The sequence below is a fragment of the Passer domesticus genome, chromosome 2, assembly GCF_036417665.1.
Source record: "Passer domesticus isolate bPasDom1 chromosome 2, bPasDom1.hap1, whole genome shotgun sequence".
Classification (NCBI taxonomy): domain Eukaryota; kingdom Metazoa; phylum Chordata; class Aves; order Passeriformes; family Passeridae; genus Passer; species Passer domesticus.
Window position 1 is genome coordinate 10,890,673 of NC_087475.1, and position 14,940 is coordinate 10,905,612.

The 14,940-nt window shown below is 36.5% G+C and overlaps 1 protein-coding gene and 1 long non-coding RNA gene across 15 annotated transcripts in view; one reads left to right on the plus strand and one right to left on the minus strand.

Moving 5' to 3' along the window:
- DMD (dystrophin) overlaps window positions 1-14,940 on the plus strand; it is a 1,145,450-nt gene that overhangs the window by 371,593 nt on the left and 758,917 nt on the right. For 12 of the 14 annotated variants that reach the window (XM_064407380.1, XM_064407383.1, XM_064407377.1 and 9 more), the window contains exons 6-7: window positions 4,090-4,262; window positions 12,546-12,664. In XM_064407380.1, the coding sequence (XP_064263450.1) occupies window positions 4,090-4,262; window positions 12,546-12,664 (292 nt within the window). Of the gene's footprint in view, window positions 1-4,089; window positions 4,263-8,099; window positions 8,273-12,545; window positions 12,665-14,940 lie in introns of those variants that run through there. The other 2 variants (XM_064407389.1, XM_064407390.1) reach the window with 2 other exon arrangements.
- Window positions 6,637-8,145, minus strand: LOC135293349 (uncharacterized). The gene is made up of 2 exons (XR_010355432.1): window positions 7,973-8,145; window positions 6,637-6,906 (listed from the first exon to the last, which is right to left on the minus strand). It is a non-coding gene; the product is annotated as an uncharacterized LOC135293349 (long non-coding RNA).

Sequence of the window (14,940 nt, forward strand, 5' to 3'; positions counted from 1 at the left end):
GAGAGGCAGCAGTAGAAGTGGAAGACACACACACATCTGTGAAGTGGAAATACCATGGCTTTCTATATCCTCTGTGGTAATTGTGTTCTTTCTTATCTAGCTTGTTTTTTTCAGATTATTATTAAAAGTGTCCCTGAATTTGAACCATCCTTCTGAGTTGAGTACCTGCTGCCAAAGCTCTTTATAGTACTGAATCCATCAAACTCTATTTCCTTGAAGCTGCTGCCCTCTTTCTCCCAGCTCTGTGATCCCAGCCTCACTGCAGCATTAACATTTAAATAAAAACAGAGGAAAACTATGAATTTGCAAACTGTATATTTGATGAACTCCCTTGAGAGTGGAAAAACATTCTATATGGCAGTGTGTAAATTGTTCTGTTTTTAGGAGTGAACTTATTTTCATGTAAAGCATGAAAGAAAACCCCTAGCAAAAATATTTGGCCCAAGTCTTGACTTTCTCTGGGAAAAATAATGAAATAATAGATCTATACATAAGGAAAATATTTCAGAGGGGAGCATTTCAACAGCCTGACAGCCTCATTTGGTGACTTACTAAAAGCATCAGGGTTATTGTGCACATCAGTATTTTAATATGAATTAACATTTTAATTTTGATTTTTGATTATGGGAATTAAACGCTTCTGTCAATCCACCTTGAATCAATGAACAAAGAATATCCTTTACTTTGATGGGTGTCTTGAATATCTATAAAAATGTTCTTAAAAGTGTTCTATCAAATGTACTTGGAAAGTCTTTAGTGGTTCTAACTATAAAAATGCAATCTCTGCAGTCAGAATACTTGAAATCTAGCAAGTAAAATATTCTAAGTGATACTGTCAGGGAGATGTAAGGTTCCTATTTTAATAAGAAAAATGAAAAATTTTTGCTTTGAGAACAATTTTCTTTTCAGATTATTTCTTCCCTCCCTCTTTTCTAGGATCTGGCATACTGAAGCCAACTGCCAGTCTTATAAAATGTTACATGCCTGTGTGTTTGGTTTAGGTGAAAGAGATGTAGTGTGAGCCTGAGATCATGCTGTGTTCCTTGTCATCTTACACACACAGCAACACGTGCCCAGATTCCAGGACATGGCCCTGCCGTGGGAAGATCAAAAGTCCATTGCTGCTGTGAGCCAGGGCTGGCTGTGCTGCTTTTGGCCACTTCCTTCATGTGGTGACAAGAATAGCAGTGCTCTCATTCTGTCCACAGCTTTCCTTTTGGCAGCCTGGCATTTTAGAAGCCATCTCTGTGATGTCTGTTTTGTCCTTTCCACTCCTTCTATCAAAATTTAATCTTTTCCTATTGCCATAGCATATGTCCATTCCCCATGAAGAGCAAGAATATCTGTTCTCTGGAAGTCAGAGTTTCCTACACCTGAAAGCTTTGTGTCCTGCCAAGATACACTGCATTAGAAAGAAGAGGTAAAAAAGAAATAAGTAGCAGAGGTCAACTCATCACCTGACAGCAGGAGGCAGAGGCATTTTGAAATAGCTGCTGTATTTGAGCCTGGATGCTGAAGGAGTTTGTCTGAAAGCACTTTAGGATGACATGAACACATCTCTGTGCGCCACTTTTCCAGCAGTACATCTTAACCAAGAAGCCTTCAAAAAGCTTCCTTTTCACCAAAATATCAGCCAGCACTCTTGTGCTCAGGCACGGATCTGCTTCAGGACCCAGCCGTCCTGCAGACAGTGTGGTGCTGTGCTGCAGGGTGTCCATGGGGCTGCCAAGGTGCCAGGTGGGGTGGGATGGCAACGCCCCTCAGGGCACTCAGGTGGACAAGGTGGCTCCAGCTGTATAAGTGGAGTTATCCACTGATTCTCACTAAAGAGGAACGGGCCTCAGCATCCAGGAGGAGGTCAGACCCTTTTACTCTGTTATTTTAAAGGTCTGACTCTCCCTAGCAGGCAACAAAAAATTGTAAGTTGAACAGTCTTCACTGTTGCAAAGACATGCAGGAAAAGGAGAGCAAAACTTTATCTATTATAAGCATATTTAACTCAACAAGGTGAGATTGAAACTGTTGTGTATTCATTTCCTGAAAAGTAAAAATAAATTAAGGGTTTGGACTTATTACCTGGATTCTTCTGAATAATTTCTTCCTGATGGCCCATATTTTTTACTAATTTTGTCTAATCATCTCTGTTCATAGACATAGCCCCTTTCTCTTTGGTATCACCTCAAAGACATAATCAATTTTGTGTTATGAACTCTTCTATTTCTAAATATGGTGCTCCTGCATTCATTCAGCTATCCTTTAATGCAAATAAAGTGTTTTATTGTTCAGAAGATAGAGTTTGCTTATAATGTTCAGAAAAATCAGCATTTGTAAATATAGGCATATGATAAAAAACAAAATTAACAATGAAATCTTAGCTTGGACAAGTCTCCATAGCTTTAGTATTTTCTTATTTCTTGTCTTTCTTATTTCTTATGTGTGGTGCAACACATGCTAAAGTTTTCTTCTTTTTTAGCATCCAGATTAATGAAAAAAGAGGATTCTGTATTTTTAAGCTAGTGATGGTGCCTGGGAATACAGAGGCCAAATCTCAGCTTCTTCCTACATTATGTAAATCAACTTTGGCATCTCTCAAAAGTAAAGATATTGAAAATGTCAAGAAATGCAAAACACCCACTCAGACATATGAAGCAAAAACAAAGTGTATATTTCCTAATTTTCTAACACTCTATTTTCTGTCTCCTGATGTAAAAATGGAGACAACTATAAAAACTTCTATTCTTATCTGACATAATTTATATGAATTTTCATTGGTGCAAATTAAAATCTAAGACTGAAATCAGGAACATATCCCATGAAATTTAGAGGATAAATTTCTCCTTCCATCTTATAAATTAATAGCATACAATGTAAAGTTTACACCTAAGTCTCAAAAGGAAAATTAAGGGCACTGATACTCTTTGGTCAATATGCTTCTGAGATGCAAGCCCAAAATGTTATTTCAGTAATTTGTATCTTCACAAAATCAAATTATTGAATTAGTTCTGTGAAACTAGTGAGAAATTTACCATACTCAACAATAAAAGTTATCTCAGTTTTTTCTATAATATCACCGTAATTAATTGTCCTTGTTTTTTTGACTGTTCTTTCAGATTACAGCTTCTGCATATTATCTTAACAACTTTTACAGTTTCAAAGTGGTCCACACATTACCTTAAAGTAGATTCTTCCATGAATGTTGTTCTTTGACTGACTGATACTGACAGCAGAGCAATTCAAGAGGAAAATGATAATGAAATGCAATATTCCCTAAGTGAATAAGCAGCAATAAGCAACTTTATAGTTAAATTATATCATAGGGAATAATTTAAAAGAGCTGCTATTCTAAAAGATAAATGGGGAAAGAAATTATTTAAAAGGTGCTACTTTACAGGAAAATAATTCTTAATATAAGTTTTATGTGCTCTTTTACTAGTAAAGAAATTGATAGGAAATAAAAAATCTACTGCAGTATGTCAAACTCCAGGATAATATTTATAAAAGCCTTTAGGCTTTTTGTAAAATAATAACTGTAGATTGGTAAACTCTCTGTAGTGAAAAAGGAATATTAACTTCATTAAAATAATAAAATTGAAACATATGCAGTACTCTTTTAATGCATGCAATGAAATTGAATTTTCATCCAAGTGCATGTATGCAAATATAGTTTGCACCTTTAAGTCAACAACATGATCCACTGTTTATGCTCTTCTTTGCTGTATGCTCAGACTTTTGCTCTAATGTATCATATTAACTAAGGATGTGTTTCCAGATCAAAGAAAACCACAAGGAGAAACATTTCATTTGAAAGAACTCTGTTACCACAAATTATGTTAACAAATGTGCTCTCTCTGTCCCTGCTTCACCTGTGGCACAGGGATGAATGAATTCATGCATGTCAGTAGCTGTTGGTGTTAAGCATTCAGAATTGATTGCTGTCATTACATTGTGAAAACAAGTGTGTTCTTTAATTACTTAGCAGTTTTTCTTTAGAGTTGAAATTTATGTAACTGAAGGTTTTTCATTTCAAGAAAAGAAACAGTCAGCTTTTAATAAGTTAAATCATTTATCAAATTCTGTCTTTTGTTGCAGGTCAAAGATGTAATGAAAAACATCATGGCTGGGCTGCAGCAGACAAACAGTGAGATGATTCTGCTGAGCTGGGTCCGTCAATCGACTCGCAATTACCCACAGGTCAACGTTACCAATTTCACCACCAGCTGGTCTGATGGATTGGCCTTCAACGCACTCCTCCACAGCCACAGGTAGGAAAAGCAGCTTTTCACTGTTTCAGTAAGCTTGTGACAGATGGCTGTACAGGGCTTGAGGATGGTCTGTCTGTTTTGTGGGGGGTTTAGCTGCTTCCTCTGTGGGTGTTTCAGCAGTTTCAGCATTCTTTTAAATGACTGTATGTTTGCTTTGACCTAGCTGCTGTGTTTTGTGTCATACTAAATCCTCTCATGGAGGGAGAGCTTTTCACAGCACAACCAAATATACACAGCTCAGATCCTTTTCTGGAATTTCTGTCTGTATACCAAAAAGATAGTCTCAAGGAGTACAGGCTTGGAAACTTTTCAGAAGAGCAAGGAGTAGATCCAAAACTCAGCCTTTGAGGTTGTCCCAGAGGGAGAAGGAGATTTTCCTGTGGGCACTTAGAGGGGGAAAATGTGTTTGTTGAAAGCCTCTCATAGCTGATGAATTGAAAGTATGGATTTGCCTCACAAGGACACAGCTGGAGAAGGTAGCCTTTGTTTTCAAAATCTTTCAAGTTATTCCACCACTGATTTGAGTTTTTAGCCTCTCTCAGAAGTTGCCTTCTTCTAGTCTATGCTACATAAATCTGTATCTCTAGAGATTCAGAGTTTTCTGGGGGTTCTGTGTACGTGGCTTAAGGAAGATGTTCAAGTCAATATATCTAAAAAACCCAGTTCTTGCCACTGCTGCTTCTAAAGCAGGCTTGACTTTCCCAACATGATAAAACTCCCAACCTCTTTCTCCTACTACTGATGCCTTAGGTATATACTCCTCTCTTAAAGGAGACTGTCCTGCAGGGCCGCTGATTGCTCAAGTTGTTAGGCAGTTAAACTTTTTAACTGTGCAGTGGTTCAAACACTATCCAGAAATTGAACTCCAATAAACTCCCTTCTCACTGCCACTTCTGGCAAAAGAGGAACAAAAGCAGACTTTGGGTTGGGATCACAATTTACTCAAAGCAAACAGCAATGGAATAAGAAATACGCACAGCAACAACAGCAATAATGATAACAAAAAGTATAAAGAAAGAGAGGGTGTTCTCACAAAAAGATGGTCACCCCCTTGACTTAGTTCCCTGTGGCAGCTGGGACAAGAAGAAGATGATGGAGACTCCCTGCAGGTCATGTACATGTGGCTTTCCCACACAAAGACAAGATGGTGACTGTTTCCACATGCTGTTCCATGTGAACAAAGGCAAGATTGTGAGGAGGGCTCTGAAATCCCAAGACAATGGAAAAGACTGACAAACAATCCTGCTGTGTGGGGAATCATCTTAGAATGGGTTTCAAACACACCAACTGCATTCCATCCAGGGAGCCACAACTGTATTTTTCCCTAAAATTCCCATACCATTGTAACCTCTCTTAGGATGTGAATATTACTTCTCGGTTTCCTCTGATTTTACCCCAGTCATCTTTCCACATCTTTCTACCTAGAAACAATATCAGACTGTCTGTTCCCTGATTAGGGTATCTGATACTCAGATATTCATATTGCATGCTCTGCAGGACCATGTAATATCTGATGTCTGAAATCAGTAATCAGAAATTCCTTTTTGTCCTTCTCTGTAGGAATTTATTCAGAAGTGTGAACAGAGGAATTTATTCAGGATCAGTCTCTGGCTGGGGAGTGTAGTTGCCAGTAAACCAGACTGGGATTGTCTAGACAAATTTCTGTGTCCTTTGTCAGATTTTATGCACTGCTGTGTTCAGTTCAGAGCAAAGTTCACCAGATGAACATTAATTTCCTGCTTACTGGAATTTATGCGCTTTATTCAGGTTTTGTAATTCAGGGCTGCAAAACTTAAGGCTGCTTTTGCTCTTCTTCTGTCTGCTACCATAAATCTTGCATAGCTTTCCGCACAGCGAGCCTATTTTCAATAGAAGTGAAGAATTACTCCACAGAAGTCCTGTCTCTTGCCCAGTAGTTACTGCACTTATCTGGGAAATGGCAAGTGTTCAGTCAGATTCCCGGAGGCAAGTCTCCAAGACACACCAGTCATCTTCTGGACTTAAATCACTAAGTTCTCTGCAAGACTTTCATTTCCTCATTTCCTCCAAAGCCCTGATGCAGTAATTTTTGAAATGAACCGTTGATGTTTGATTTTTGTTGACTTTGCATTTCATGTTTAGTGTGTGGGAACACTGAATTTTCCTTCAAGATTCCAGATGGAATCAATTAAATAGGCACACTAGGACATTCAGTGCTTGGGAGCTCCTAACTCTATCCTTTAATAATAAAAAACCTTCTCTAAGGAGCCTAATTCAATCACTCTTAAGATGCAGGTACATTAGAGACTTGCATGTCAGAGTGTCTTAGATTTAGTGCCTAAAAAAGACAGTTTTAATATACACTGAAGAAAAGTTGTCTAAGCATGATTTACATGAATTCTCAGAGAAACCTGGTGTCTCACACATCCTATGCTTTATAAATATTTTGTGATTTACTTACATAGAATGATAAACACTCAACAAACACTGAATTTAGCTCCTCTGTTTTCCCTGTTCAATTTTTCCAGTTTGTATTTTTTTTTTAGAATTCCCTATTTCTCCAGTTCTCCTATTCCACTTTTTCTTGTCTATTTCCTTGTTCTCCATAAAGTTTTGTCTAGCTGCTCTCTTCTTTCTTTACTTTTTATGGTGTGATTTTATTCCTCTGCATTGGTAGGAATAGAAGCAGAGTTAGTCACAAGGAAGGATAGCTATAGTTTGAAAATCAGATATGATATTTATCTCATACAGTGGACCTGGTGCCTAGTGTGTGCACTTTTTCCCAATTTTACTTCTATTCTACAAAAACTAAACCAAGAGCAAACCAAAGAACCTCCAAAACCCAACAGAAAACCCCAAACACCAAAAATCTCTCCAACACTGAAAGAATGTTTTTTTTTCCATCATATTTAGACTCTTTTAAAGTGCAAGTAGATTTTGTTGTAGCATTAAATCTATTTATTTTTCAAACCAATCCCTTTCCTTTAGGGGTGGTGATATTTTCATTCTTCTTATGTAATGTTTTCAGTGATGAACAGGTGGCTTTTAGTTTTGGATTGTAGTTGTCTTGTTTTTTTTAAAGAGGTTCAGACAGTAATGTGAAATCTGCATCTGGATGAATTTTCTAAGTACATTGTTAAAGGGATTGAGATAAAGTAAGAGACCATCATGAAGCACTGACCACATAGCAAGCACTGCTGTGAGAGCAGTGGGAAGCTTTATTTCTCATAGTCTTCTAACCCACCAATCCCTAGCTTTCAGCTTGCTATTTTGATTGCATCTGATTTTTCTAATGCCCTTTCTCCGTCATTTTATTAAGGGGTTACTTTAGGTAGATTTTCCCATCTCTGTAATCACCATGTCTCCATGGACATTTAGGCTCTTTAGCAATTGCTTTCAGTACTGAGTGAAAGAAACGGTGAAACACAGGCTACCTGGCAGATCTCCAAGGGGACATTAGTGAGCCCAGAGGGGGAAGTCTCAGGATATAAGCTTGGCACATGATCTCTTGAATAGTGTGTTCTGCATTTAACTGAAAAAACAAGGCAACAGCTGTGGAGTGGCACCATCACCCTAGGAATATACAGAAACTAAAATATTTTGCTGATGAAGAGAGGTCAGTCCTTCTACAGTTGAAACGCTCCCTTCTTCAGGCTCCAGATCACAAAGACCTTTCCCCATTTAGTTCTTTAAATCCTTTTCCTCTAGGTAGATATCAGGGAAAGCTTTACCTTTCCAAATTTGTTGTGGCTCTTTTTCTTTTCTTCCTTGGTTCTGTAAACAGGATTTTGAAGTGGGAACAGGTGGCATTCATTATCTTCCTCCTTGCTTCTTTAAAATGCTTGAACTTAGGCCAGGTGACTGCTTTACAAATGAGCACTTCACTGCAGCTGTTTCTGCTTCAGGGTGCTAGAGTGAGAAGGGAAAGAAAATAACATCAGAAAGAGGTCCTGGGCAGAAGCAAAAAAAAAAAAAAAGTTTTCTTCAGTAGTTTACAGGAAAAGTAAATGCAAAAACAGTGGGGTGAAGAGGTATGAAAAGAATATTTATTTTTTTTAGCAAACCACTAGGTTATGTATCAGTTACTCTCTCCTGACCTTTTTCAATTTTGAGAGTTCTGAAGACATATACAAGATGTTCTTGTATAAAAATGTAGACAAACACACAGCTTTTCTGTTGAAATGGCAATGTTATATTTTATGGTCTAAATATGACTATTTTCTGTCTACAATAATGGTAAAATGTGGCTTGTCTTATCCATGACTATAATTTCTGCATAGAAGTCTGTAGGATTTGTTTGTCCATAATATACTCCAGATTAAACGTTGTCAATCTGTCTGAGCTCTGTTGTAAATTGTGTAACTGGGGGTCAGTGGTATGTAGGGAGTCTTTTTTTCTATTTTCCTTTTCTTCAAAATATGTTTTGAAAAAATTCAGGGTTGTTTTCTCATTTATTTTTTTGGTTTTATTGTTTATATTTATGCTAGTGATAGGAATGAACTGTGGGTACAAAAATTACCTTATGTTCTATAGAAAGTTTGGTTTTTACAATGTAAAGTTGTCCATTGAAGCATTCAATCTTTTTAATTTTGGCTCTCCATGGTCTTGTCATAAAGTAATGAAGACCGGTGCTGTTTGAGCTGATTGGTGAATGGCTAGATAAAGTTCAGCATGTTCTACTTGATTCTAACTTTGAAAATGTGTATCGTTGTATTGTTCAGGAAGAGGAGTGAGGAAATGCTAGTTATTTTTTCTGGGTTTGCTCCCTTTCAGGCAAGACCCAAGCTGCAGATATAAGGATAAATTCCATCTCCCTTGGTATTATTTGAACAATATGGAAAGGACAAATGAAGGCAGAGAATCAGTATTCCATTTCATATCTTTCTTTTACTATTTCATACCTTCTCAATCCTGTATTTAAAACTCCTTAGAAAGCTATGACAGTTGTAATTTGAAAATCAGTTTTGTTTTGGGGATATTCAAAAGCTATTTTCCACTTACCACAATTATTAATCTTCTAGGCTATAATATTTCCCACAATCACACTTGGCAGTATTGCCACATAAATACACCCAGTGAAACATCCTTACACATAGTACTGAGAAGCTGCTGCTGCTTCAAGCTGACATTATGACACTGTTATTCTAGTGATAGAGCTACTGAAATGTGTATAGCAACATAATCTTTCAACAAAGTGAAAATCTGGAAATTTAAAATGCTGTTGGAGTAGAGAGAGCTTTTTATTTTTATTTTAATTAAATTGCTACTTCTCAGAAGTGAGTTGCAGTAGGTGGCCATATACTTGTAAGTTGTCTTGGATTCTGTGCTGTCTGCTTTATGTACAATGCTAAGAAAATTGGTAAGAAATCTGATAGTGACATACTGAAGCTTACTAATTCTCTTCTGGCTGTGTCTCAGAGGGTTCAAATTTTTGTAATGTAATGAGTGGAGAGAGATGCTGCATATCCTCTGCACAGGCAGCATTCAAGTTCAACCCAGGTGTTAAGATGTGATGTTTCAAACTCTTGTGAGTGCTGAAGTGTTTGTTTTTTAAAAGAAAAACAAACAAACAAAACCCAGAAAAACAAATTAACAAAAATTCAGTGTGTCTTATATTGAGTCCTACCTCTACAGATGATATAATGATAATAACCTACCAAGATAGTCTAAAATTAACTTGAAAATACCTTCCTGGATTATACAACTGAAACATTGGATGAAATTGACTATCTAAGATATTATTAATGATGACAGAGATTTTTCTCAGGAGGGGTAAGACAATATTGTGACATTCCTCAAGGAGCAATTGTAAATATTCATGTTCTTGCCCAGTGGAGTCTTGACTGATTAAAAGTATATTCCCATATATAAAATATTGTATCACCAAACAAGAAATGATAATGTGCAGTTCTGAGCACTCCAGGTGTGCTTATAACTTCAAGCCAAATTAAAAGAGAAAAATAAAAAGGAAAAAAGAAAAACTTGAGGAGGAGGAGGTAGGCCTTTGGATACAATTCTTTCCTCTCCTTGTCCTAATGGCTTTTCTTACCAAATAATCTTTTTGCTCTCTAGTCTGCATAGTATATATTTAACACATCCTTGCCAGCTTTTTAAGACAGTCATAATAGACAGCTTTGTGGTTACTACAGTGCTCTCTTAGCTAAATTTGCTGTATGAGCTTGTGTATCCTATGCCTAATGTTAAATTTGGAATAAGGATTTGAGTATTATCCGTGTGCTTGCAGAATAAGGTGTAGGGGTGTGGTGGCTTGACCCCAGCCAGCAGTCGAGCACCCAACAGCCACTTGCTTGCTTCACCCCCTGTTCCCCCCAGGACAGGGAAGAGAATAGGAAAAATGAAGGCTAGAAAACCATTGGGTCAAAATAGAGACTCTTTTAATACATGGAGGAAAGAAGAATAGAAAACAAATCATGCAAAGGCAGTAACTGGTACCCAGCCAGTCTTCAAGCAGGAGACACCTTCCCAAACACCCCCCAACCTCATTCCCTTCCTTTCCCCAGGTACTGATGGCTGAGCAAGTTATGTGGCATGGGGTATCCCTTTTACTGGGTGGGGTCACCTGTCCTGGCTATGTCCCCTCAAGGTTTCTTGCCCATCTGTCCCCCACTGGGAAGGTAGAGTGAAGGGAAAAAGAGAAGACCTTGATTTTGTGTAAGGAGCCTTTGGTAATACCTGGTTTTCTCTGAACGCTATCTGTAAAATGAAAACACAGGATCGTGTAGACTGCTATGAACAATGCCAGCTCCAGCCCTAGCTAAAGGAGAAGGGCCAAAAATATTTTTTACTAATTATGTACTCATAGTGTGTGTTTTGCATGCCTGTGTTTTAGTACACAAGGCAGTCTATGGGATCACAGACTTCATCCATCCGTGAGTAAACCCAGAGATTACTACCAAAGTTTCCCCTCCCTTTTCCACCCTGTTCCCAGCCAGATTTAATATTAAATTAAAATTAATTAGTGTTTTGGGTTATTCTGCATGTGGGAGGTAGAAAATTCTAATGTTTAAGCATATATGCAGAGAGGAGCAAAATAACTTGGAATAACTTAGTTGTTGCTATGTAACTCACTCCCCTCTCAGAAAAAAATAGACAGCAAAGGTACATGCCTGGAGAATAACTGCTAGGTAAAGGGAATTTTTTTTATTTTACATTATTTTTTTCTTGAAATTATTACAATATGATGTAGTGAACATTTTTCCATTTAGTGTAACTCAGGATACTTTTAAAAATTAACTCATAAATTAATAAAATGTGAGTAAATCTGTCATTAATTGCAAAATTTAAATTGTGTAAATAATGTGCTTATCAGTAGTTGCAATGATACATTTAAATGTCCCCTGATTTAGAACACTGTATTGAAGTCACAAATAGCATAGTTGTTTTTCTTCATATTACATGCATAGTAATCACAAGGTATTTGATTAAACTTTTATTCTCCAGAGTGCCTGATAACAAATTCTGATTTCCTAATGGATAACTCTTAGATGAAAAGCCAAAGATTGTGCTGTACTAACATTATTTATATTACAAATAGTGCAGCTGCTAATACAAGGTCCCAGACTGCATCTGAGCTATAATTCAGTTTTGGTCATTCTTTTACATTTATATTCTTTTACAGGTCTTTTCCTGTAAGAGCATATAAATTGTGACTTGGCAGTGTTAGGGTAAGAGTTGAACTCTATGTTCTTACAGGTGTTTCCCAACCTAAATTTTTCTATGATTCTATGGATATTTTAACCTTTTGATTTATTTTTATCTGTTATAACAGTGATCTGGTAATCTCAGAAGCAATTGCATTCTTAGAAATATTAATTGAAGGGAAAGACTGGTAGCTGGCGAGAGGAGGAAGGCCCCCGGATGGCCTCGGCAGTTCTGTCCTGCTTGTCCTGCCACATGCCAGTCCCAATTGCATGGCCACAGCACCTGATCTTTCCCACCCAAGCATTATTTGGGACTGGAATTAAGGAGCCAATGTGCTGTGGGCATTGTGGGCAGTGACAGGAGCCCAGTGCTGTAGGGGAGAGCAGCAGTGGTTCAGGGATGTGAGGTTATAGGTTGTTGGGATTTGTTGGAGAGCAATAAATATGGACAATGTGATTGTGGTGGACATGGATGAGAACAGAATGAAAACCCATTCAAAACTGAGCTTCATTAGTCCAAGGCAAATTAACATGATCTTTCATTATGAGAATAAAAAAGTTGAGGCTGATGGTTAGCTTTAGAAATGCATAAGTAAATGTAAGACTGAAAAAATAAAAACTTCCTCCTTTTTTTTTGCTTTAGACCAGACCTATTTGATTGGAATGCCGTTGCTTCTCAGCAGTCTCCTGTACAACGATTAGACCATGCATTCACCATAGCCAGGAAACACCTGGGAATAGAGAAACTCCTTGATCCTGAAGGTTTGTGGAAATTATGTTTGGTGTTGGTGTTTCTTATTTAAGTGAAAAAACAGTTTTGCCCTGCATTTGATAATAAATTAACTCGATTTTTTTTTTTGGCACAAGAATTGAACATTTTGAAAGATAAATTATAAATTGAAGCAAAATACTTTACTTTTACTGCTACCTTTGTGCTCTATTGAAATAGCATAAAGCTGTCTGTATGTACATGCTCTAAAGCATTTTTCTTTAGCTTTGGGACCAGAGTTTTAATGTTCAGGCACTGAATTGGATCTTAGAAAGCTGTTGATTTCTGTTTTGAAGATTTAGAGCATCTGCAGCTTTTATATCTTCTGGAAATATCTTGAGTTCAAATAACCTTTTAATGTATTTCTGAAACATGTATTCAAACTCTAGATACTAATTTTTAAAGATGACTTATTTCTCTGTATATTACAATTGTATTAGGATGACCTATCTCATATCACTGTAATTTAATCTTAGTTGTAATAGGATTACCTATTTTACCTTGACTATCTTTATACATCCTTAAGCAGTCATGTTTGAAAGGTTCCTTGTTTTTCACATGTTCACTTGAATTTCGTACATTTCTATAAATTCTCTGGCATAGCTTCTGCTTTGCTGACAGACTAGTTATTTTCCCTCAGAGGATATTCCTAAAACATTCTTTACTCCAAGATAATTGGAATTCGTATTATGTTATATATATATATATATATATATATATACACACACACAAAAACATACAAATATATGTATGTATATATATAATGCTCACCTATGTCCACATAGTTAGGTGATTGTCACTTTTTTCCCCCTATAATGATGCCTTTACTGTACTTTCATGAAATTTCTTATTAAGCCACTTATAAATGAACTTTTCTGTATGTTTATGCTATTCTCAGTGTCTCACTCATGGTGAGTTTTTCACGGGAAGAGCTAGCATTTAACAAAAGGCAAAAATTAATTTAAAGATAGAATTGAGTCTCTTAATGATTAAATGTAGTTGGACATGTCTCAATTGTTGACTAATAACCTCATAACCCATGTATTTCCCAGGAAAAATGTTGAAAATATATCTAGTTGAATGGCACAGCATTTCTTGCCTAGTAAATTCTTTAACTTCTAGAACTCAGTTTCAGCAAACCACTGGAGGAAGAAGAGGTTTTCTACTTGCTAAAGCATGGGATTGAGCTTGTAAACTCTGAATGAGATTGGAATTGAAAACTGAGTTGTGCAACTGAATCGATGCAGTCACAGTGTTTTCTATAATTGGTTAAACTTTCTTCTGAAAATAGATTAGTGAATAAGTTATTTTCTCTATGCAAGAGTCACTTCTGATTAGACGTTTTATTCTGGTTTTGGCAAAGATACTTGCAGTTGTTTAGCCAACAACTGAAAAACTCTTAAACATTGGTGGTTTTCCAAATGTCTGCTGTAATTATTTGCTATTCAGTGTTGTAATTTACAGTACTAGCCACCTATTTCTTTTTTCCCCTCTGTAAACATTTCCAAAGGAAAAGTACATTCTGTACCTATTTGAAAGCATGAATATGAGGAACTGTAACTGTTCTGTTTGTGAGAGTAAATTTATTTCTAGATTGAAATCCAGAATTTCTTGTATGCATACAAGGAAGAAATCTTGTTTAAAGATTCTAGAATATTCTTTCTGTAATTTTACATTGTGTATTTCTCAAGTCTCCTAATTAGGTACTCGGGTATCTCCTAACACCATATTGTGTAACAGCACTCTCTTCTCTGGCTGCAAAGTGCTAATGCATTACAGTAAAAGGGAGTATGCAGTGGTGAAACACTGTTTTCATGTAATTAATACCTATCAAAACAGCATGTATGTAATTTGTGAACACTTTAAAATTTAGTTTTGTTCATTAAATTGCTGTCTCAATTTTGAAAAATTAAGTAGAAAGGAAGCCACTACTCAGTAAAAGCTTATTTTTCTTCAACCAATGTAGTAGTCAGAAAAGGTTTGGGGTGATTTGTGTTGTGAAATTACTGATGATTGATACGTGTTGAAACAGATGTCTGGGGAGTCTATTTTAGCAAATAGGTTTTGAAAAATAAATATTTACACTTAGCCAAACAGGTTTTCTAGATTATATATGAAGTTTGCTTGTTTCTGAGGTTGCTGATATTTAAAGTCTCTCCACAAGAAATAGTCAGTTTATTACTAAGGTTCTTGATATTTTAAGTCTATCGCAGCTTTTAAAAAAATTTTCAGAGTTTGGTCTCCATTTCAGTCATCAAATTGGTGGACG